A 24,374-nucleotide genomic window follows, 5' to 3' on the forward strand; every position below is an offset into this window, starting at 1 on the left:
TTTGTGATAGCTATAGGCAGGGTTTAGTTCTACACTGAGCTGGTAATGCTACTGGTAAAGCAGTTAGCTCAGATGTAGCTTTAGCAGCAGTTTGTTCAAACTAGGCCACATTTCTTAAAACAAGAGCAAAGTTGTCCAAAGAACTGCACAGGAAGCTTTTCAAAGCGAAAAAGATGTTTCCGCTCTCCTCTCGACCTGCTTCGACATGAGTTTGGATTGTCGCAGATGGGTTTTAGTTGCATTGCAAGCCAGTAGAGTAACTGCTGCTGGTGAAGCTACAAGCTCAGATTTAGCTTTAGCAAAAGTCTAAAACAGATCTGGACAGCATTTCTTTATTATACGAGCAGCAAAGAACCACACTGAAAGCTTTTCCTGGCAGGGATTTTTGCACTTCTCTCTACCGGCCGCGGCATGAGTGTTATCCAACAACAAGCTCCAGTATTAGTAGACTACAACAGCACTTTACTGCTGAACTTATGTTTCTTACCAGAGCTGTGCATGCCTGCTACCTCATCTTGTCTTGTTGCTCTGATTGGACTTTAAAGCATGTGACAGACAGAAGATTTGTCCAGTCAGCTTCTGAGAATTTTTTTTGGAAAGTCCTACCCTTCCCAAACACTTTGTATGGGAGGTTTCCCAGATGAATTTGAAACATATCCTATTCAGTAGATAACTGAAACAGTCTGGTGCATCAGGTTAATACTCAGAATTTTTTTAACACAATTAGTAAATTTTATCAAGATTAAACCAGAATTGGATTACTGGATGTTATCCAGTCATGTAATCCTTTTGATCAAACAAATGTTGAGATTTAATCGGATCTGATATCCTAAATCCTTTTGGATAACCTTCCAACAAACAGCTTATTGTGATTTTTCCTACAATTTATATTCTATTTAAAAGGTTTTCTTATCCAAAATATCAGTTGACGACAGGCCTAATGTATCTGTCAGGCTTTAATTATATCACGTCATTAAATCTTGCTAATGATATTAAATTGATTAACTAATTAAATCCACTGAATAAATTAAATGAGTGAATGCACATAATGGATTTAATGGGAGCTCTACATCATGACTTACATCTCACCTTTTAGTTATTTTTCATGTAGATTTCATGTACAAGATTCAGCCACTGAAGAGCAAGAGGGAATCCTTTTGTAATTCCTGAACAGTACTATTAATGACTGCATTGAAAAACCATTCTGTGCTGATAATACTGATAATTATGATAATGGCCCTTCACTGTGATTAGGATGATTATGATCAGAGGACAGCTAAATTACATAAGATAGAGGGATAAGGCTGAGAAAGTGAAGTGGTGAAGAGCCTCCGAGGCAGCAGGATGGATGGCTTGTTAAAGCTGGGCTAAAGTGTTATGGGAGGAAGAGAGGGGGTTGCCACGGTTACAGCCTCAGCGCCACCTGCCAACTGGGAGCACAGACTGAATGTGAGTAAGCTCATCTGGCCATGCGGCGCCTCAGGAAGCTCTCTCTCGCTCGTAGAGATTGTAGACTCGATGATGCACGAGGTGACCAAAATAAAGTCGCACACTTACTAAGCATGAAGAACGCTCCTGACCCATGGGTATGCAGAGCAACACTCTCAGTACATGTGGCACAGAGGGATGCAGCTGGCTCTCGGTAGGATGCTGGAGTCCAGTATTTGAGCCAGTTAACTGGGCTGCAACTGGTGCCAGAAGTGATGCCAAAACAGAAAAAGAGAGACAGTCCAAACTAAGGATGCCAAATACGTTAAATCTGTTTGATACCACATGTTTTAAAAGATACAGTCTCTGTTATTTTAATGATAAAGAGCATCAGGAAGTAGCCAGCCTTTTAAAAGCTACATCTATTTCATAAGACAGCTGCATAGAGAGACTATCCAGCAAGGAGTGTTGGCAAACACCTGCAGCTGTCTTAACTGTACAAATATGCTGGCAATGTTTCATTACAGAGGACCCCTAGACAGCATAGGAGCTTGCTAGAATTTTTCCTGCATCAAAAAAAGAAATTACCCGAAATTTGAGAGGGGTCTGGCTGTAGACCACAGATCTCAGATGATCCCCCTTACAGAGCACTACTGTGAGATGCCACCTCTGTCAGAACGGAAGTGACGTAATTTGACTTCACACAGATTTCAAGTTTTAGATTTTTTTTTAAATCAACTTTATTCATAAACAAAATCTGGTAGTTACATTCATGAAATGAAATTTCAATTATTACAGGCTAAGCAACATACATTAACAGAAAAAAGGTCAGAGGTCAAGTAGACCCATTTTAGAAGTGGTTGCGCTCCCTTTATCTTTGTCAGCTTTAGATTTAGCTACAATACTACAATATCTACTTAGCTTTGATAGCTTTAGCTACACTGGCTACAAAGCTATGTTAGCTCCATAGCTTTCATTCCTAGCATAGACTTATGAGCTTTAGATTTAGCTACATAAGCTACAAAGCTTTGTTGTCTATGTAGCTAACCTAGCTTCATTAGCTGCTTTATCTTTGATTTTAGCTATGTTAGCAAAGTTATCTTCTTAGCTGATGTAGCTTTGTTAACTAAGGATTTACCTACAGTAATAACATAATTTATGTAGCTTTATATTTAGCTAAATTGGTTTCATAACTATGTTGGTTATGTAACTTACATAACCAACTCACATAGCCTTGTTAGCTTTAGAGTCAGGTGAGTTAGTTAGCTATGTAGCTATTATAGCTTTATAAACTTTAAATTAGGCTGCATAAGCTACATAGATACATTGTCTTTGTGGCCTACATGGCTTCCTAAAGTTTATGAGCTTTTTTTACTTTTCATTTAGCTAGGTTAGTGACTTTATCCTTGTAGCTAACATAATTTTGTTTGCTATAGGTTTAGCTATGTTAGCTATGAAGCTAAAGCTCTTGGTAATTACAAAAGAATTTAGCCAAGTTTGTTATCTACGTAGCCAACATAGCTTCAGTAGCTTTAGATTTAGCTATGTTAGTAACCTATATAGCTAACATAGCTTCATTAGCTTTAGCTACATAAGCACAGCTAAGTCATCTATGAAGCTAACATACCTTCTTAAGCTTCAATAGCTTTAGATTATCTTTGCAGTTAACGGCCTTGTTGGCTTTAGGTATAGCTATGTTAGCTACATAGCTGTTTTAGATATGTAGCTTTGTTAGTTATAAAGCTATGCTAGCTATGTAGCTTAAATAGCTCCATTAGCTTTAGATTTTGATACGTTTGTTATCTACATAACTGACGTAGCTTTGTTAGTTTAAGATTTTCCACCTTAGCTACGTAGCTATGTTGTCTACATAGTTTATGTACCTTGGTTAGCATAATTAGATTGAGGTTTAGCTATGCTAGCTGGGTTAGAGTGGTTTCATTCAGGACCAGCTTTTTTCCCATGAGCAGACAGTTTAGTCAGCTTTATTAAATGTTTTGTAATCAGGTTTTGCAGGTCAGGTTTTGGACTTTTAACTTTTGTGTCCTTTCCCATACCTTAACCCTTACCCTAAACCTACCCAGAAGCTTAATCCAATTTTATTTTGAAAGATTTTGCATGTATTTAGAGGTCTCAGAAGTAGTCTGCAAGTGGGAGGATTTTTGAGCTACAGTCTGCAATCACACTGCCTTGGTTTTTGTTGCCTGTGTATGGGAACTGGTAGAAATACCATTTGATTTTCCTAGAACCATATTTAAGGCTCCAAACAGAGTTATGGTCAAAAGCAAAAGGGCATATTTGGGCTCATAATAAAGAAAAACATGGGTAAAGTCAGACCTTTTTTCTCTCCATTCACCTTTTTTGCTTTAGCAGAAATAATTGATTCGAGCTCTTCTTGTAGCAGGAAAAGCCTTGGTGACTCCCAAATCTCTGAGGTGAAGAACTAGAAATCAGAAAAAATAGGACTGATTTGATTCATGTGCAGTCAGGTGATGATGAAACGCACAGCAGGGGCCACTGCATCCCATAATCACTTACCTTATCCAACAGGGGTCGGCAGCAATGACACTTAACGCATGCAGGTCAACATCTTTGAAAGTAGAAATCAAATAAATTCCACCGATCTGGCAATACTGGGGTCAAAGGTGTGTCCACAGAAGTCTGCAGTCCCAGGAACACTTTGCATGAAGTAAAGAGGCAGGTGTGGCGATGAGGAATAATGATAGTTGAGGGTATGTTGTATGATTTGGAGCATGCAGAGGAGTTGTCATATTCTGTGTAAAGCCACAGTGTGAAAGGTTGTTATGTGGAGAGCAGAGCGTGTACTTTGGGTTGGTGGAGCAGCAAGTCTGCATATATTTTGGTCTGGTGAGCCTGAAAACGAGAGAGCAGACGAGCATGAGGCAAAGAGGGAAGGAATGCAGATGGAGAACCAAACCAGAGCCATGGGATTTGGCTCAGAGAGGCAGACTGGTACAGTAGAAGGAAAACATTAATTCCTAAAAACCTGGAAGTTTCTTACAAGAAACTTAGCTGGTAATTGGGATGAAATGCATGAAAAATAATACCTTAATCTGTATCATTCCTTTCATGCAAAGATGTACAGAGGCATTTAAAGGATATGCATCCAAATATTTTATTTTACTTTGATGTTTTAGTGACAGGAGTTAGCTATGTTAGCTTAGCCATTAGTTATAATAGGAAAGCCAACTTATATTAAGTCTAGATCTTGACAAAACAATAGGAAATCTATAGCTGTAATGGGAAAATTATCTAAAATTACTTTGCCACACAAGGCTTCTATATGTAGTCCAAAGAGATAAGATGAAATAAGAAGGTGACATTTTTCTTAAATACAAAGGAAATTCTTTTCATGCCTTATTTGTCTCATTTAAATGTTTCAGAATATCAAACAAATTTTGATATCAGACAAAAATAACCAGAGTAAATACAAAATGCACTTTTTAAATGAAAAAAGGCAAAACACCATCCAAACCTACCTAGTCTTACGTGAAAAAGTCATTGCACCATAAACCTAATAACTGGTTGTGCCACCCTTGGCATTAACAACTGCAAGCAAGCGTTTGTTTTAACTAGCAATACGTCTTTCACATCCCTGTGGAGAAATTTTGTCCCACTCTTCTTTGCAGAGTTGTTTCAACTCAGCAACATTGTAGGGTTTTCGAGCATGAACAGTCCAGACTTTAGTCCAGACTTTGACCAGGCCACTCCAAAACTTTCATTTTGTTTGTTAAAGCATTCAGAGCCCAAGTGCTCTTGAGCTTGAAATCATGAACTGATGGCTGGACGTTCTCCTTCATAATTTTCTGGTAGAGAGCAGAATTCATGATTCCCTCAAGTAGAGAAAGTCCCAGACCATCACACTACCACCACCATGTTTTAATGTAGGTATGATGTTCTTTTCACATCAGATGTAACGGGATGCACACCCTCCAAAAAATTCAGCTTATGTCTCATCAGTCCACAGAATATTTCTCCAAAGTCTTTGGGATCATCAGGATGTTTTTAGTCAAATGTGAATGCCTTTGTGTTGTTTTTGGTCAGAAGTGGTTTTGGCCTTGGAACTCTCCCATGGATGCCATTTTTGCCCAGAGTCTTTCTTATTGTTGAATCATGAACAGTGACCTTAAATCAAGTGAGGCCTGCAGGTCCTTAAATGTTTTGGGTTCTTTTGTGACCACTGGATGGGTCCTTGATGCGCTCTTGGAGTAATTTTGAAAGGCCAGACATTCTCAGAAAGGTTTCCCACTGTTCCAAGTTTTCTCTATTTGTGGATAATGGATCTCACTGTTGTTTGTTAGAGTCACAGACCATTGGAAATGGCTTTGTAATCCTTCAGATCCAGACTACTGGATATGAATGACTTTGTTTTCATTTGTTGTGTTGTTTTTTCAGATCTTTTAGCCTACCTCATTTTGTCAGACAGGTTTTATTTAAATAATCTTGACTTAACAGGTCTCTGTTAGCTTTAGATTTACTTACATAGCTCTGTTATCTATGTAGCTAATGTAGCTTTAGGTTTGAATACATCAGCTACATAGCTATCTTAGTGACTTAGCCTATGTAGCTAACATCACCTCCTAACTTTAGATTTAGCTGCTTTAGTTTCCATGTAGCTAAGATAGCTTCTTCAGCTTTATATTTAGCTATATAAGCTATGCAGCTGTTGCCAATATGGCTTCATAAGCTTAGTTAGCTTTAGATCTAGCTACATAAGCTGCATAGCTACATAGCTACATAGTCTATATAGCTTACCTAGCTTCAATAGTCATTATGTTTTCTTCTGATTAAGCTACATTAGATATGCAATCTTCCCAGCAAACATAGGTTTGTTAGCTTAAGATCTAGCTACATAGCTAAATTATGTACATAGCTGATAGCTTTAGATTTTGCTGCCTCAGCTACATAGCTGTGTTGTTACATAGTCTTTATAGCTTTGCTATCTATGTAGCATATGTAATGTCAGTAGCTTCAAGCTATAATGCAGTGGCTGCATAGCTTTGTTAGCTATGTTGCTTATGTAGCTAACATAGCTTTATTAGCTTTTGATTTATCTATGTTATCCATGAAGCTAACACTGATTCATCAGCTTTATATTAAGCTACATAACATACATAGCTATGTTGTCCATGTAGTGTCATTAGCTTTGTTAGCTTTAGGTTTAGCTATGTTAGCTATGAAAATAACATTGGCTTTAGACTTAGCCACATAAGCTATGTGGCTAAATAAGAAATCAATCAGTGCTGTGAAAAATAATTTTTCACAGCACTGATTTTTAAAATCTCTTTATCCTGGGATTGTAAAGATATGTTTCCCATAATAAGAAATTAGTTTCTCTAAATTTAAAGAAAATGGCTGGAAACAGCTGAGAAACCCACAAAACCCAGCACTGTTGTACTGGGAATATAAGACTGAGTGAAATCAAATGTATGGGTTCATGCCATCCTTGGGCTGCATACAAAAACCCAATATAATCAAAACATACTTTAAAAATAGCTACAGGAGACAAACAAAAGAGTAAAAAAAAGGAAATATAATGATATGGCAATATAAACTCTAATTAGAGGCAAATAAAAAGTAGTTATTTAATGATTATTTGTTTTAATTCTTAGGATTTTGCTTTCTTAAGATTCAGGCCGATGATATTTCACAATTGATAAAAGAAATTAAAAAGCATTCAGAGGCTGCCTGCCGTGTTTTTACCATGAAATTCAATCTCCTGTAATGATCACAAACACACACGTCGTGCTGTGCAGATGGCTGATTAATCCCCAGATCATGCCAAGAGAAAGATGGAGGTAGACTGTGTCCAATCATTAAAACCCTTCCATAAAGAGAAGCAACATAATTACATTTCCACGCGCATTTCATGCCTGTTTGCTTTAGAGGTTTGCAGCTTTGGGCTGTTTTACTTTTAACTAACACCACTAATTACACCTTGAAACTAGATGCAGCTTACTGAGCGACTGTTTTAAACAATAAATAGAGCTTTAAACAGCATACAACCATGTCAGTGTGGAAAATCTGCTTGTTAAATTTGACTTTATTCAAACACTTGCTGCTCTTGCCAACGGAGTAGAATTCATGCATTATAAATCGGGCCTGTGCTGCACATACGCTGCACACTGGTGGTTGGTACACACCCATTGGCATGTTTATGATCAATTCAGCCTCCTATAGCCCCAAGAAAAGGGGGACGCTGTTGTTCTATTAATTAAATACAATCACACGTCAGCCTGTGTGCTCATAAACCATTCTGAGCTACAATATTACATTTGACTTACATTTAAGCACCTGACCCACACATATAAAGACACATGCAGTAAACCTCTGCTCCCCTGAGCCCTTCAGCCACTCCCTTCTTTCTCTCTCTCCCCGTCACATTGAAGCAAGAGGCTGTTTCCATGGCAACCGGCGTTATTAAACAAAGTAATGTGCTTCAGCTCCCAGTGACACTGAAGAAACACGCAGATGGACACAAGTGGCAAACTGATGACAGTCAATAAATAAAAGATAACCAGCTGATTTTAGCTGGATTTATGTGATCAAAGATGCACATGATGCTTAAAAAATCAAGGGAAACGGCAGCGTGTTGAGGCTGCAGGAGACACTACAACCACAGACAAGTGTCTTAAAAACATCACTGTACCAGCATTATGTGGCAAAAAATGGCATTAAATAAGCACATAATATTTAATTTATATGAATATATTCTAATTTAATTATGAGCGTTAAAAGGAGCACTTTGGTGTTTATTATCCTTTCTTATTACAACAGTTTTTCTTCATCATTTTGTGTGTTTTCTGGACAAAAAACACAAAGACATCTTTATATTATATAATCTCTGTTAGTGTAATTCAGATCTATCATAACTGGGCTTTTATGTCAGAATTAAGTGATTTTTTTTTACTGCAAAACAAAAGCTTTGTTCATGCTTTAAATCAACCACAGTGATGCTACATGCATTTATCTTCTCATGCTTTAAATCTTTAAATACTGCTTTCACAAAGCATGCAGGTTTATACCAAATCTCAAGGATTTCACTCTTACTTTTGTGCTTGAGCTGGCCGGTCCTCATCAGCCAATCCTATACTAAATCATTCATATGTCCTTGCTTGTAAAGCAATATTTAACTTGCAGAACGTTTTAAAATTTCTCAGAAGCTGATTAGATAAATGTTCTCTCTATTGAATTTAGTATTGGCCAATCAGAGCAACAAGACATAGTTACATAATGGAGACGTGCTGCTCAGGTAAGTAAACTACATAACAGGGATGCATGCAGCTAGCCGACTGAACGGGTTAGGGATTTGGTGTTACAGTCACATGTTTTGGCAGGGGAACCAAGACAGGCTGCAGATCGCAGATCTTAGATACCCCTCTTGTAGAACACTATGGTGAGACACTGTCAGAACAGAAATACATGCTTAAAAGTTCATAAGTCTCAAAATCAGATGAAATTTTACACTTAGAGTTAGGATGAGGGTTAAGGTAAGGGTTAGGATACCAAAAGTTTAAAACCTGACCTGCAAAACCTGATTATACAAAGCTGAATAGGGCCAAGTAAACAGTCTACTTATAAGAAAGTGAAGCTATGGCAGCTAATGAAGTTCTGTTAGCTATGTAGGCAGTAGGTAATGTAGCTATGTAGTGAAAGTAGCTATATCTAAAACCAACAAATGTATATAAGCTACATAGGTAATATAGCTACATTATTTTTGTAGCTATAGCAAATTATGTTTTAGAAGTGATGTGAATGGTGGCTTGTTTTAGCTACATTAGCCTTAGTTAAAGTAAATGTAGCTACATTGGCTTATGCTGCAATTGCTAAAGATGGGCCTGTTTTAGAAGTGTCTATGTGAATGGTGGCTTGATTTAGCTACATTAGCCATAGCTAAAGCTAACGTAGCTACAGTTGCTTATGTGGTAACACTGACTGCGTAGCTAGTGAAACTATATTAGCTTTAGCTCAAGCTATCGAAGCTTAAGTGAGCCACTGTTGGCATTATTACATCTAAATGTACATCTTTTTTTAATTTATGAAATGCTGCCCAATCTGTTAAATTTGCAGTGTGGTTATTTTATGAATGTGACTGCTAGACTTTATGAATAAAGTTGGAATTTTAAAAAATCTTCTAAAACATTGTACAGGCAAATTAAGTCATTTCTGTTCCATGGTCTGCAAGTAGGGCCATCTAGGATCAGTGGTCTGTAACTAGACCTCTCTCGATTGGACTTGGTGCTGATGGCAGAGAAAAATTCTAGGTCGAATGAGCAGCACAAAGGCATCCTCTAGTAGTAGTTCCTGCTGTAATCTTTCTTGAAACAGCAAACATTTCCATTGCAAAAACAAGTCTTAAAATCTTGTATGAACTTAAATAAAAACCAGGTATAAGAGTAGTAAATTCATAATTTATATAGACATTTCAGTGCAATGTAATTATTCAGTATATTGTAGTTTTATAATAAGACAACACGTCTTTAGTTTTGCCTTTGCTGTCAGGAGACAATAGTCTAATACTGTTGTACAACGGCTCTGTCTTCTGCATTTATTATTTTGCAAAACAACAGTACTGTTATGTGATTTATTCGACCATCTGCATGAAAGCTTCTGCATTTGTTTTCTTTCTTGACGTGCAGGCTAACATTTGTATTTTAATTTTTTCCACTCTCCTCCTACTTTGCAGACCTCTCAGGATTAGAGACAAGATCTCTCATTAAATAGGACAAGGGTGACAGAATTAAACAGGGTGAGGGGGATTTACTGTAAGGTCCTACAGGCTCTGACATGCTGCTTTTTCACAGGCCGGCTCGCTTGTCTTCCTCCACGCTGCTGCAAAAACACATCTGCCCATAATTCATCTTTTGTCCTTACAGATAAATGCATGGACAGACGACGCGTTTATATCCTCTGAGGCTTGTTAGCTTCATCGCCTTTATTCTGAAGTATACTCGAGCTCTTTTTGAATCAATATCCTCTTCAGTGTTATCAGTTCATAATAGGTCTACCTCTTCCCTGCTTGTCTATTTAAATTAAGTCAGTGATCTCAAACATCAGAGGTTACAGCCGGAGCAGGTCAACTCCGTCTGCAGATTAATTGATTTTCTGAGAAGGCGAGTGCGCCGGCCTTTCAAAGCATGGGAGATGAGAAAAATCAATTACCGAACAAGTGGAATTCAATATGTTTGAGGGGATTGATGCGGGAGATTTTGCATTTAAAAACAGAGAAAATGAATAGGAATGCAGGCTTGATGGGAAAATACTCCCTGCAATGACATTAAACACATACTGAAGGCTATGTGTGTAATGTAAAGTAAGCCATCACCTCCACATCATTTTTTCTCCCTTCTTAGCCTATTAGCACACCAGATTCATTTGCTCTTTAAGGAGCTTTCAGATAAAAACTAATTATGCATCAACCACTTAGGGGAATTCCCATGAGCCTCCATTGTGCATGTTTTTACACACAAGTGCTGAACCCAGAGCCATGGGTTTACTCTCTGTTTACATTCATTCCTTGAAAGCTTGTTTTCTGCATCTCCTTTGCATCATTACATCCACCCCTCCTCTCCTCACCTCCTTTCCTCAGTGTCTCTCCTCCCTTGCTTTCTCTCCCTACACTTTGAACTCTCTACATCTCTTTCATCTCCCTCCCCGTCCCCACCCTCGAATCCTCCATGGCTGCAGAATACACCATCGCACGCCCCCCCCGCTGCGACTATTTCTCTGAATTTGAATTTTATTTTATACAAATACACAAAAAATAAAAGGGTGGAGAATGTGCGCTCGTTGCTTCGTTATTTTTGTTTTGTCGCCTATACAAAGTAGCTTCATTTAATGACCTACTAACCCAGAGATAATAGAGAACAGCGCGGGGTAAGAGCGTAATGGATTCTCCGTCAAATCAGTGCTGCGAATCTGTCCAACACACAACAACCATTACCCTGCATTAAGTTATCTTCAAAGCAATCCCAGCACCTCTCATTGATAATGAATGAGAAACCCCCGCCTCAGCCCGCTCTCTGTATTCATACCTGTCACTCACAGCCACAGACCTGCTCCCTAATAGCCTCTCTCTGATCCACATGTAGACTGAAAAAAGCAGTCCTTCCTGTTGTTCAAAGAGAGAGAAAAATGCACTCTGTTGCAGGTTATTAAGCTGTGTTTTGCTGTAATCCTACATGCAAACACAGGGTTCATTTTCTTCATCACTAATAGGCCGTGTAAGCAGGATGCATCTTATTTGTCTCCGTGTGAGGAGGGTCATTAAGAGAGACAGCAAGATTTATGGAGGAGCATTAGAGTGAGGAAGGACAAACGCACACAAGGAGACGGACCGGCTGAAATAGATGGAGGAGAGCGGCGTGAGGAGTCATCTCCAGGGAAGGGACAGAGTAGACAGAACTGCTGAGGCAGCACCGAGAAAGAAAAGCAGAGGAAACAAGAGAGGGAAGGAGCTGGAGAGGGCAAGCATGGAAACGTGATAGCAAACAAGGCTGTCACAGTGCCAGAATTTTAAACTTTGATATGATACTAGTAAGTGATACTGTAACTTATTTTGATACTAGTAGAAGTCCTAAGCACCCAGTATTGGACTTTTTTATTTAACGAGTAACTAAACTATGGAGTTTCAGCTGAAGTGCGTTTACCCTGGAGTTTCTAAGAATAAGGGAAAATTGTGTCTACTCCCCCCTTCCATACAGTCCCTTATCAGCCACAACATCACTCAGTCGAGTAGATGTATTTCTTAGTCCTTATACATTTTTAATAATATATATAAATACCAGGCATTGCAGTATTTTTAAATTACAGTACACAGGTGTGAAAATTTTTAAACCTTCATGGTATAACAGGGAAAATAACTCATGGGTTGGGGGTGACGGTTTGAGAGGGAACCATATATTCAAAAGGAGAATGGAGGAGCTGAATGTGGTAAAGTTTTCTTGCTTGGCTGCACAGGGCAACATTGATTTGACATGCAATTACTGTAAAGGGGCAAGAGGAGAGAGTGGGAGAGGGAGAATGAAGCATGAGCGTAAAGATGTGGTGAATCGCAGACAGCCAAGGTCAGCGACTGTGTAACATGAATGAGACTCTACAAAGACTGTCTGGTTTATTGAATGCCTGCTTCTCTCACTCACACACATACAGCATCACGTGACCATCTGTGTAGACCAGGGAAACCAGTAAGATTCAAGTCTGGTTAGTGCTTTAAAACACACAGATATATGACTGATTTGATTAGAAGATTAATTTCTGCATTCACATGTCAGAAACGAGCCACAGGCTGCACCAAATTTCTTTAAAGGAAGTGTCTTTAACCGAGCTAAGTGGACTCCTCTTTGCACATTTTACCATTTTCTGTGGTCCCTAGTTAAAATACCCAATTAATTATTATGTTTTCTTTTAGTATATGACATGATGAGCCTAAAAATATATTACTGCTTCAAAAGTCTTGTTATGTTCATTTAAGGATCATTTAGAGTACCAAGCAGGTGCAGTAAGGAACCTGTATGGATTAAACTGGTCCACAATCAGGTGATTTTGAAAATTTTTTTCTTTTTTTTTTAACCTGAATGACCAATCAATTGGTTGGTGCCTGGGTGCGATTTTGGTCAACCAGATTTTTCTTTGGTTGACTACAGCCCTAGACTTTTTTCTTTTTTCTGCAGCTCATATTTTCTTAAAGCCCAGATTGTCCTGAAAAAAAAAAAGCTTAAAGCTTGACCATGCACCACAGGATTGATGTTTTACAAGCTCTTTAAGATGATAAATCCACTCAAGACACAGTGGTGAAAAATAGCTTAGGGGTTGAAGGGTTGATGGACTTTACCTTAGAACTTAGGTTAAGAAAAGGTGCCAATAAGTAGACCAGAAGTGTTGTTAATAAAAGAACCGAAGTATGAATACTTTAAAAATTGAACCACTGGTTGCACACCTTTAGCTTTATCACCTACAAATGGGGGATTTTTGACCTATACTGCTGCCAGCCAGCAGAGGGAGTGCTAAGTCATCTGGCTTCACTGTCATGCAGCTGTTTTTTTCTGTCCATCTTAATACACAGTCTTAAGTCGAACTAAAAACAATAACGTGAATACAGAATCAGTCATAAATATTGGATGAAGCCCTTCAGTGTGAATGTTCTGCTTGACTTAATCAGGATTCTTGGTTCAGTCACCTTAATGTCAGATCCCTTTGCTGCTTTAATTCCTCTTCAGACTCACTTTCAATAATAAATCATTAATGCTTGTTTGTCTGTCTGCACAAAGCTGCAATGGCGGGAGAGATGCCGAGTGATTTGGCTGTTAAGAGTCAGGACATATTGTGATGCTACTATGACTATCATTTATATGTGCATATGGGGAATCATTAAAATAAACACTCCACGTTTAATAAGAGGAAAGAGCTCTGAGAAAAGCATCATATCTCATCCTGTTAATCCAGGACATACATTATGCTCTCTGTTTTTGATTCATTTGCATAAAGAAACCAATTTTATTTCTCACAAAAGACAGATAACTGTGTTTTCTAGGAGTCCTCAGGGGAACAAAAGCCTGTATGACTAATTTTGATGTCTTTGCCTGTTTCTCTGTAACTTCCTCTTTTCTTTTTCTTTTAACCTGAAGCTCTTCCCATTTTGAAGCATTTCCCAGCTGTAATTACTTTCTAACTCCACCATTTTCCCCCCTTTCTTTTCTCTCCACAGAAGGGTCACGTAAGCAACATGTTGTGCTCTTTTGACGCTGATGGTCGATTTAAGGTCTCAGTATACAGCTTTCTGCTCTGCTGCCTGCTGTGATGTGCTGTCCAAACCTTTAGATTGAAACCTTTTTTAGTCTCTGTGTGCCTGTAGAAACCCTAAATGTTACAGTGAAATACACTTACATGTCTGCTCAAGTGTATTTTTGTAGTTTCCTTCTAACATATCCCTGATGTTTGTTTTAGGTGTGTGTAGCTGTAGTTCCCTCTCTTTTTCTTATCATACAAACTAACTGTCTGTTTGATAAAACCCTTGATGTGAATCTGTCTGTCCTTTTGTTGTTGCTCCATAGATTTCACCTTCTTAGCCCTTTCTAAAATAATGTTTGTTGTCCGTTTTCCAAATCTTGTCTGTTTCTTGTTCACTTTGCAGTCTCTGTGTCATACTTAGGTAATATTAGAAAGTTAAAGACCCCCTAAACCATCCTATTTTGCACCTTTAACCTTGCAACATTCTACTAAAATTTAAAAAACTATGGATGTAACAATATACTCAACTCACAAAACAGTATTACTGGGTTCATGATATGGTTTCATTGCAATTTTTTCACGGTTTTACAGCTTTTACAAAGACATCATGTTGAAGTCAGTAGACGTTATTATGAAATTCGATTACAAAATTACTTTCTTCTTATTATGATTGTAAATATACAGTGCTTAACAAACTTATTAGATCACCCTAACCCTAACCAAAGTAAGGTTTATGCCACAGCAGCCCTAAATTAACCACACTGGTAATTACCAAAATGTTTTTTTTTTTTTTTTTTTAAGATTTATTTTTCGGCCTTTATTTAATAGAGGAAGGACAGTAGATATATTCTGAAACAGGGAAGAGAGTGGGGAGAGACATACGGTAAAGGGCCACAGGCCGGATTCAAATCCGCCTTAAACCACTTGACCATCTGCGCTCCCCCAAAATCATTTTTTATGTTTCTGCAATGGTTAATACACCAATATGTACAAGCTCTTTAACCCAAATTATATTTTTAATGCTAGAATATAATTATTATTGTTATCCATGAATTTTCAAATTTACTGATTTACAAAAACCTAAAAAAAATAGTAAAGCACATTATTATTTTGTGATTAATATGTCAAATGATAGTTATTTACTTGCATTCCTGAACAGAAAAATGAGTTTTAGTGGTTGAATGTTATGCTTGATTCATTTCTGACTCCTCAGAGAAGCCCAGTGAGCCGGCTCAAATTTGGGTGAATTCAGTTTGAAATCCCTCATTCCTGTTCATTCATTAAAGCACGTCATGATGCTGGATGGTCTCTGAGACAAATATGACAGGTGGTCTAATAAATTTGTTCAGCACTGTAGTTTATGTTGCTATGTAGACTGATGTGGCTAAGTAGGCTTTAGCAACATGTGCTTTAGCAAATGTAACTAAAGCTAACATAGCTACGTAAGCTACGTACCTGTCATAGCTAATGTAGCAAGTGCTGTAATGTGGACTCTTTCATTTTCAGTGAGCTCTCCACGTTTTACCATTTTGAACAGGAATGAGGGATTTCAAACTGAATTCACCCAAATTTGAGCCGGCTTACTGGGCTTCTCTGAGGAGTCAGAAATGAATCAAGCATAACATTCAACCACTAAAACTCATTTTTCTGTTCAGGAATGCAAGTAAATAACTATCATTTGACATATTAATCAAGAAATAATAATGTGCTTTACTATTTTTCAGGGGTTTTTTGTAAATCAGTAAATTTGAAAATTTATGGATAACAATAATTATTATATTTTAGCATTAAAAATATCATTTGGGTTTAAGAGCTTGTACATATTGGTGTATTAACCATTGCAGAAACATAAAAAATAATTTTGGTAATTACCAATGCTGTTAATTTAGGGCAGCTGTGGCATAAAGCTTACTTTGGTTAGGGTTAGGGTGGTCTAATAAATTTGTTAAGCACTGTATGTAGCAAGGGTAGCTATGTCAGCTTTTGCTGCCACTTACAAAGCTAAAGCTAGCCACTGTTCTCAAGGCTTTTGTATGCCTTGGCTGAGTTCAGGGAACACCTTTCAGTCTGCTCTTCACAAGTTTGTCTGTCTTTGAGAGCCCTCAGAGTGAAATATTTAATCTGACAGAGTCACTGACATTTGTGTTTGGTGGACTTATTCTATCACATTACTTCCTGTTACTTTTATGGCTCACAAATACCCTAGAAAGAAATGATCAACTTAGGTGCGTAGTAGCTAACAACGGTTCTTCTGCTGCCCACTGTGGTGATTGACATTGCAGTAGTCGTGCGCTTTCAAAAGTCTATGAAACCATTTAAATGTCTATTGCTTTTGCTGCTGACATCACACAAGAAACTTGGAGTCCAGATAGTGCCCTCTGCTGTTAGAAGAGAGCATTGCAACATCTATTTTTGTCATGGCTTTCAGTTTTTCATATTTGTTATCCCTCAAATGGGATAAACTGTACAGAAAAATGTTTGTTCTGATTTTTTTAAATTGTGAGGTATTGTTACATCCCTACAACTAATTCCACGTCTCCCTTCTCCTCCTCTTTTATTCCACTATTTCATCATGACTGTCTCTGTTATCCAGGTGAATGGAAAGGAGCTGTCCCGCCTTTCCACAGATCCTACCCTGGACATACGGGACCCTGTGTTGTCCAACATACTGCGGCGGGGGGCCCGCAGACGTGCAGGCCTCGCAGGAGCCCTTGGAGCACCGATGCCAGTGACCATGGGCATGGCCGACTGTGTAGACAGCTGCACCCAAACAGACATCAGCTTCCAGCATATGTTGACTCTGGGCAAGAGCAGCCAGCATCCCTGCGGAGCTCCACCCCCACCCGACCCACCGCCGTCCCCTCCACTACCGCCACTGTTGGAGCCGTATCTCTTCAATGAACTGTGAGTGGGAGTAGCTTAATGGGCCAACTGTCAGACCAGAACTCATCCGCCATCTTTGTTCTTGTCCATGCCATTCAGCTGTCACATTTAAGGTTTAAAGCTGCCTCGTCTATTCCAGCACTTTAATTCTGTGTTTTCGTTCTCAGCTTCACTGAGCCTGTTTACTATGACCCCACGGACTACTTCGACATCACTCAGCATGAAGTGGACCGGCAGGATGAGCTGGAGTATGAGGTGAGAGCTGCTAAATCTCCTCTTCTTATTGCTTCCTCACTGTTTTTTTATGATGCAATCACAGTTTTCTCTCTGGTGTAGGAGGTGGAGCTGTACAAGTCTCGTCAGCAGGATAAACTCGGGCTGACGGTGTGCTACAGAACCGATGATGAGGAGGACCTGGGGATATACGTTGGAGAGGTGGAGATACTACTAAAACTACACTTTAACAATAAATCTAATTTCTTAACTCATTTAAAACCCTCTTTTCCCATTCATTTCCTTTATTTCTTAGGTAAATCCAAACAGCATCGCTGCTATAGATGGTCGAATCCGCAAAGGAGATAGGATACTGCAGGTACAGGTTTTCTAAATGGCACTCTGGGGCTAAAACAGTTATGAAAGCCATATAATCAGGAATCCTCTATGGGCCAATTATGCAGCCATGGCTGTTATCTGCCTGTTTTTTTTTTTTTGTTTTGTTTTGTTTTTTGTATTCATCTGGGGGAAACTCAGAAATTAGCAAGTTTAATTGTGTAATTTTTTGTAAAAAAAAAAAAAATAAATAACAAGCATCCAAAACATTTATTATAAGCCACATTCACCTGACAATTCCACATTAACATGTTGTTAAAAATTATTTCAAGATATAAAAAGCAAAAAACAAGGTACTTACAATTAGATAATAGATCTCATTTCGAGACATACACTAAGTTGACAAAAGTATTTGGCCACCTGACTATTATACCAAGAGGGACTGTAATGACACTGCACTCAAAAGTGTGTCCTTTAAAGGACCTGCAAAGTATTTAAAAAAAATCTGTATTTTAGGTTTGTTGTATGACAGGCCACTGTGCTATGAATCACCAGGCCAATTTTCAGTCATGAAAAACATCTCTAAGTTTATAAAATTAAGCTTCAAAATCATGAAAAATGAGGCAGTAAAATCTGCTCTAGGATGGTGTGGCTGTGTCGAATGAACCGAAGCCATGCCCACTTATGAGAAATATGATCCTCCCAGATTCTAAAAAAAGCTTCTGATCAGAGAGACAGAGGTTGGGGATTAAATTTACTATTTTCTGGCACATATCTCTGTTATGATACTTTTAATATCCTGTAGGCCACCGTGGCTGATAGATTTGGGAAATTGACCTCATAAAGAAAAGAACATGGCATGAAACTGGCTGTTAACTTTCAATGAAGGCACTGACATCAGCTTAAAACAGACTTTATTGAGATAAACTGCTTGGGGATTTTATATCGTTGTAGCATTAGGGGGCGGGGTAATTCCCCATCAAGACTGATGATGTCATAGGGTCATATATTTGCCCTGCTCAAATAAAACCAAGCCAGGAAAGAACAACTTTCTAATGGTGTGATTAAAAAATTCAGCAACACATAGCTCTTTGTGGTTTTACATGTTTACAGCAACCACTCATAAACAAAAACTGAAACGATCGGCACTCGTCATAAAGTTTTACACTTTTATTTAAAAAAGAAAATGAAAGCTGCAAACAAAACAGACGCATTTCAGCCCGAGGCTTTCATCAGCGTTTCTACAACACCTGTGTGTTTGTCACTTATAAACAATCAACACCATGAAATTTAACTTCATGAGGATGTGTGCACATAAATTTTTGATTGTTTGCTTCTTATTCTATTTTCGGGGTTTCCTATTAGATTGTTCTGATGTTGATCTGCCACCTGGTGTTGGTTGTTTATAAGTGACACACCCACAGGTGTTGTAGAGACGCTGATGAAAGCCTCGGGCTGAAATGCGTCCGTTTTGTTTGCTGCTTTCATTTTCTTTTTTAAATAAAAGTGTAAAACTTTATGACGAGTGCTGATCGTTTTGGTTTTTGTTTATCCGTGGCTTTGAGCCGGCACCGATAATCTTCATTCTGTTGAGTTGAGCTCGCCTTCTCCAGTCTACAGCAGACAGTGGAATATCAAGCAGGGATAAAATTTCACAAACTGTCTTATTATAAAGGTGGTATCCATGCCAGTACCACGCTTGAAGTCACTGAGCTCTTCAGAACGACCAATTTACTATCACAAATCGAGACTGCATGGTGGCATAGCAGGTTGATAACATCACCAGTTTGCTGTTAATGCTTTGGCCATTACTCCTAGGTGTATCTGAGAATGAGTAATTTCATTAACTTCAGTCTTGATATGAGGGGGTCTCTTGTTATGCGACATGAGCTCAAGTTTATTCTTCTGTTTTTGTGTCAGATAAATGGAGTGGACATCCAGGACAGAGAGGAGGCAGTGGCTCTTCTCACCAGAGAGGACAGCACTAATGTCTCCCTGCTCCTCGCACGACCCGAGATAGAGGTGAGGAAATTGGATATTCTGTCTTTGGGGAGCTCTTTGTCTGGATACTGACCTAAAAATGCCATCATCTCCTTTTTTTCTCACCCTTTATTTAGCAGCAAATGAGTAAAAGTGCTTGGGAATACAATGGTAGCGCTTTATGTGAATATTTAGTCACAGGGTTTGGAGGGAAAGTCTGAGGTGTTTTGTTTTGTTTAAGAAGGCAGAAAGGAAAACATGATGAACACAGCGATAGCGAGCAGAGACAGGCAAAGACAAATAGCTCTTGTGCTCTTAGTGTTAATGTAGCAGCGCTTTGTTTGCCTCAAGGTCACTCTATTAGCAGATTCGAGGGCATTTGAACACAAACTGCATGCCCCTCCATAACACTTCCACCAATTTACAGGAAACTCGACACATGCTCCCATCCACATTCATTTTTACTGCAGTGCTGTTGTGAAAATGAGCTGCAGATGGAGACAGTACATATGAGAATACAAAAATCTGTATGCTGGCTGCATTTGCACAGAGGGAGCTAAAGGGCAGATTTAAAAGGCACTCATTAAAACGGCCTAAGTCAAAGACATGTACGCACACACAAACAACCTCTCATCTGTTTAAATACGTCCTTGTATTTGGAGAGATGAGCACAAGCGCTATACCTGTGAACGGCTGACAAGATTTATATTACCCTGGCGAGGATCGACATTAAGATTCAAGTGAGAGAGGTCAGGATGGAGAATCATCAGAGGGAAATGCAGAAGCAGAGATTAAAGCTTGATCTGTTGTCTTAGGGGAGACCGAGGGAGGGAGCTGGAGGGGTTGTAGAAGAATAAGAATGAAGATGAACATAATCAATACTCCGTCTGAACGCAGTCCACATTCAAATCAAACCAATTAACTAAGATCAACCGAGCCCTGAGGAGTGAATTGTTTACTGATTCAAGCACAGGTATTTACATCATATTAGAAAAGCTTTCAATGGGATAACTGCCTGAAAAAGCTAAACTGTTGTGAAAAATCAAGTCACTATTCAGGATGAACAGTTACACCTTCTAATTTCAATTAATTGGATATTAAAATTTAATTAAAGTTATGTTTTATATAACAAACCTCTTAGTCAGAACCAGTTGAAACTGCAGTTGAAAATGGTACAAAAATGTTATGCAGCAATAGCTCCATCTAGTGACAGAAAAAAGAACTACGCTCATAACATACACGATTAGACCCTCATACATGGTCTGCACTCAACAGCAAAGCTTTTACAATCATACATTTCATTTTCATGTTTTTTTTGTTTGTTTGATGATTTAAAGCAGAGCTTTGAAAAAGGTTACCTTGGGGGCCACATGCCACCCCCCTCCTAACCCAATATGGCGCCCAAGTCAATTTCGACTATTTTGAGCTGTAGACATGAAGAAAACACAGCTTCATATGCAGTTAAGGACTCCTTGATTGGAGTACACCTGTGGTAAATTAAACGGACATGCTTTGGTAAAGCACATACCTCTCTATTCTCAAATGGAAGAAATCTGGCATGTCCAGCACTCTTCAAAGAGCCGGTTGCCCAGCCAAACTGAGCAATCAGAGGTCTTTAGTAAGAGCTTGACTCTGTTCACCCCCACTTCTCCGCTCCAGCTCTGGGTTGTTGGACATTGGGCCTTTTGATGAATCCTTAGCGCCCTACATGTCTAAAACGTGCACATAACTGTATATAAAAACAGATGTGGTTTCCCCTAATCTCTTTTTAGTTAGTTGCGATGTAAAGATATCTTTCTAATGCATATTTCTTTTTTGTCTTTTCTCTTCTGCTATCAACATCCCACCTCTGCTGCAACCCCATCAACTGAATTCACCACCCTGTGCTGATCCCTGTCTCCTGTCAGAACGACAACCAGCTGGAGCAGGATGAGCTGGATGTGGAGCCACTGGACAATGCAGCTCATCTTCCCAGCGGAGTGATGAACAGCCCCTCTGTCCTCTGTGCCGGACCGGCCAGTGTCACTGGTGGGAGTGCTCTGAATAACCACGGACGGTCGCTGAGCAGGGACTCACCTGATCTGCTCCAGACGGTGCTGAGCAACAGCCAGGAGCTGGACAGTGGGGTGGGCCGTACAGATGAAAGCACACGCTATGAGGAGTCTTCAGAGCATGACCTTCTGGGAGATGACCACACTAGCGCCTCCAACACGAACGCAACTAATACACCTGGCAGCATGCGCAAGTTTCTATCCAGCAGAGGAGACACTCCACCTTTACTGCACTCCCAAGACCTCCAGTTCAGCACAGACTCACTCTTAGGCTTGGATTGTGTGAATGGAGGAGCGCTGGACCAGGTGGAGCGCCTGGAGAGGGCCTACATGCCAGATCCGATGAGGATGATGATGCCTGGGCTTACTGAGGAGGAGTGCGAGAGGTACAAAGAGCTCCTTGAAATCAAGTGCTACTACGAGAAGAACTGTAACGATGTGATGCTGCTAGGAGGTCAGGGGCAGGCACAAGAGGACGGAGGCATACCTCTGGATGTGAACAGGAATGAAAGCCTGACGCAGCATGAGATGGCTCTGCTGGAAGAGGAGCTGCGCCACTTGGAGTTCAAGTGTCGTAACATCCTGAGGGCACAGAAGATGCAGCAGCTGAGGGAGCGGTGTCTGAAGGCTTGGCCACTTGAAGACAAGAATGGAGCGAGTGCAGGGATGGGAGCTGGACGCTTGGAGATGAACGGCCCTTTAGTGAGCGAGGAGTCCTGTCACCATGCTTTGTCTGACATCAATGAGCTTCCAGAGAGAGAGCGCTCTGACAAGGACAGCACCAGTGCCTACAACACAGGAGGGGAAAGCTGCAGGAGCACCCCTCTGGTTAATGAACTGTACCCATCACACTCCACACAGAGCCTGGAGAGAGGAGAGGGTCTTCTCTCAGGAGGTTTGCAGCTTCAGACCTCCACCAGGCAGAGAGAGAGAGGAAACAGGGCGGAAAGGGATGGAAACCTTAACCAAAGCTACTCTCACAGGAGAGGAGCGGAGTCGAAGCAGTCCAGCCCTGGAGTTAAGGTGAAGTCCCTGTCCCGAGATGCAGGAACAAGAAGGGGCTCAGATGGAGGGGTGAGGCGCAACCCAAAAGCCAGTGGGACTGCTGAGCGCACTGGTGGATGCAGTGCTGACAACAGCCCTTACCTGTCTCGCAGACGGACTGACACAAAGCCGCCTCAGCGCTACCTGAGCTGCATGCAACTGAGGTCTCCCTCCACCTCTGAGCGGCTCAGTGGACTCAGAGATGGCAGCCTGGAAAACGGCGATGACGAAAGCCCGATGAGTCTAGGTAGCACATGTAAAGATGTCTCCCAGGCTGCAGGTGCAGTCCCCTCTCCTATATCCCCTCCACTGATGCCTGCATCCCCTCGTATGGAGTGGAAAGTGAAGATCCGTAGCGACGGCTCACGCTACGTGGCCAAGCGTCCAGTGAGGGATCGCCTTCTGAAGGCCCGAGCCATGAAGATCAGAGAGGAGCGCAGCGGCATGACGACCGATGACGACGCCGTGAGTGAAATGAAGATGGGACGCTACTGGAGCAAAGAGGAGCGCAAGCAGCAGCTGCAGAAGGCCAGGGAGCAGCGGCGGCGCAGGGAGTTCATGATGCAGAGTCGTCTGGACTGTCTGAGAGAGCGGGAGAGGGAGCAGAGCGGCAGCGGAGCGGGACAGCCAGGAATGACCAACCAGCAGGAGCCTAACTCCATCCTGGAGCTGTGCCATCGCAGGAGCATGAAGAAACGTAGCCGCAGAATCCTGGACAACTGGATCACTATACAGGAGCTGCTAGCACATGGAGCCAGGTCTGCTGATGGGAAGAAAGTCTATAACCCCTTACTTTCTGTCACCACGGTCTGAGAAAAAGAGCCTAAGTGTTTGAAAGGGCCTATCCACCTTATTCCTAGTTCTCATGATACTTTACACAAATTTTGGTTACTTCCGGTGCCTTCTGTTAAACCACTATTTTTCTTAGTAATGAGGCACTAATCCTGATTATTGGATCAATTCAGAGCATTACCTGTAACACCTCAAACATAATGACATGATCCTTCCTCTGCCTTCTGCACAACACAACCTTTAAAGCAGAAATACAGGAAAATATATTTTTTTTCCAAACCATTCTAAATCCATAAAATATTAAAATTTCTATTAATTGCCTAGCCTTAGTTGGAGATGATAAACATTTCATCTAATAAGCCTTCCTTGGAGTCAGGTAGGTCCTATAGTGTAACTGAAATGTATCTGTTGGTGGTCTTGGTTTTTGAGAGGCAGCTGGCTGCAGACTTCTATGGTGGGGCAACCTCTACCATGGGACAGGAAGTGATGTCTAAACTCTAAGATTAAGCTGTTGAGAAAAATAGCCACTTACCGTGACCGATGGCATCTAGTGGAAAATATACACTGAAGTAATAAAAGTCACTTTCTGACCCACGATCAGGATCGCTCCATTGTAGAGGTCTGCAACAGATGAGCCCAAAATGTCCCACCACAGAGGTCTGCTGCTTGACCCTCTTGGGGTTTTTAGACACAATAGAAGATTAAATCTCTCCCAGTCAGGCATGGCTATCATAATATAAGATCTCTGCAAATTAACAAACAACAAATATCAGCTTCCTGATTGTGTAGTAAAACACCACAATAGATCAAAATAAGGGAACTGATAAATCTAGTTTACCGTCCTTTCGATACGATCTCCACAAATGACCCTTAAAATAAGATCTTTCCAGAAAAGAT

The 24,374-nt window shown here is 40.1% G+C and overlaps 1 protein-coding gene across 3 annotated transcripts in view; it reads left to right on the top strand.

The window, feature by feature from the left end:
* LOC121517237 (PDZ domain-containing protein 4-like) overlaps positions 1-23,978 on the top strand; it is a 49,541-nt gene extending 25,563 nt beyond the window's left edge. For 2 of the 3 annotated variants that reach the window (XM_041798851.1, XM_041798850.1), the window contains 6 exons: positions 16,772-17,082; positions 17,229-17,316; positions 17,398-17,496; positions 17,591-17,653; positions 19,531-19,632; positions 21,498-23,978. In XM_041798851.1, coding sequence (XP_041654785.1) covers positions 16,901-17,082; positions 17,229-17,316; positions 17,398-17,496; positions 17,591-17,653; positions 19,531-19,632; positions 21,498-23,498 — 2,535 coding nt within the window. In that variant the 5' untranslated portion in view covers positions 16,772-16,900 and the 3' untranslated portion in view covers positions 23,499-23,978. Of the gene's footprint in view, positions 1-14,155; positions 14,210-16,771; positions 17,083-17,228; positions 17,317-17,397; positions 17,497-17,590; positions 17,654-19,530; positions 19,633-21,497 lie in introns of all 3 variants that reach the window. The other variant, XM_041798849.1, reaches the window with a different exon arrangement.
* Positions 23,979-24,374: the final 396 nt, after the last annotated feature.

This window comes from Cheilinus undulatus, linkage group 11 (genome assembly GCF_018320785.1).
Source record: "Cheilinus undulatus linkage group 11, ASM1832078v1, whole genome shotgun sequence".
Classification (NCBI taxonomy): domain Eukaryota; kingdom Metazoa; phylum Chordata; class Actinopteri; order Labriformes; family Labridae; genus Cheilinus; species Cheilinus undulatus.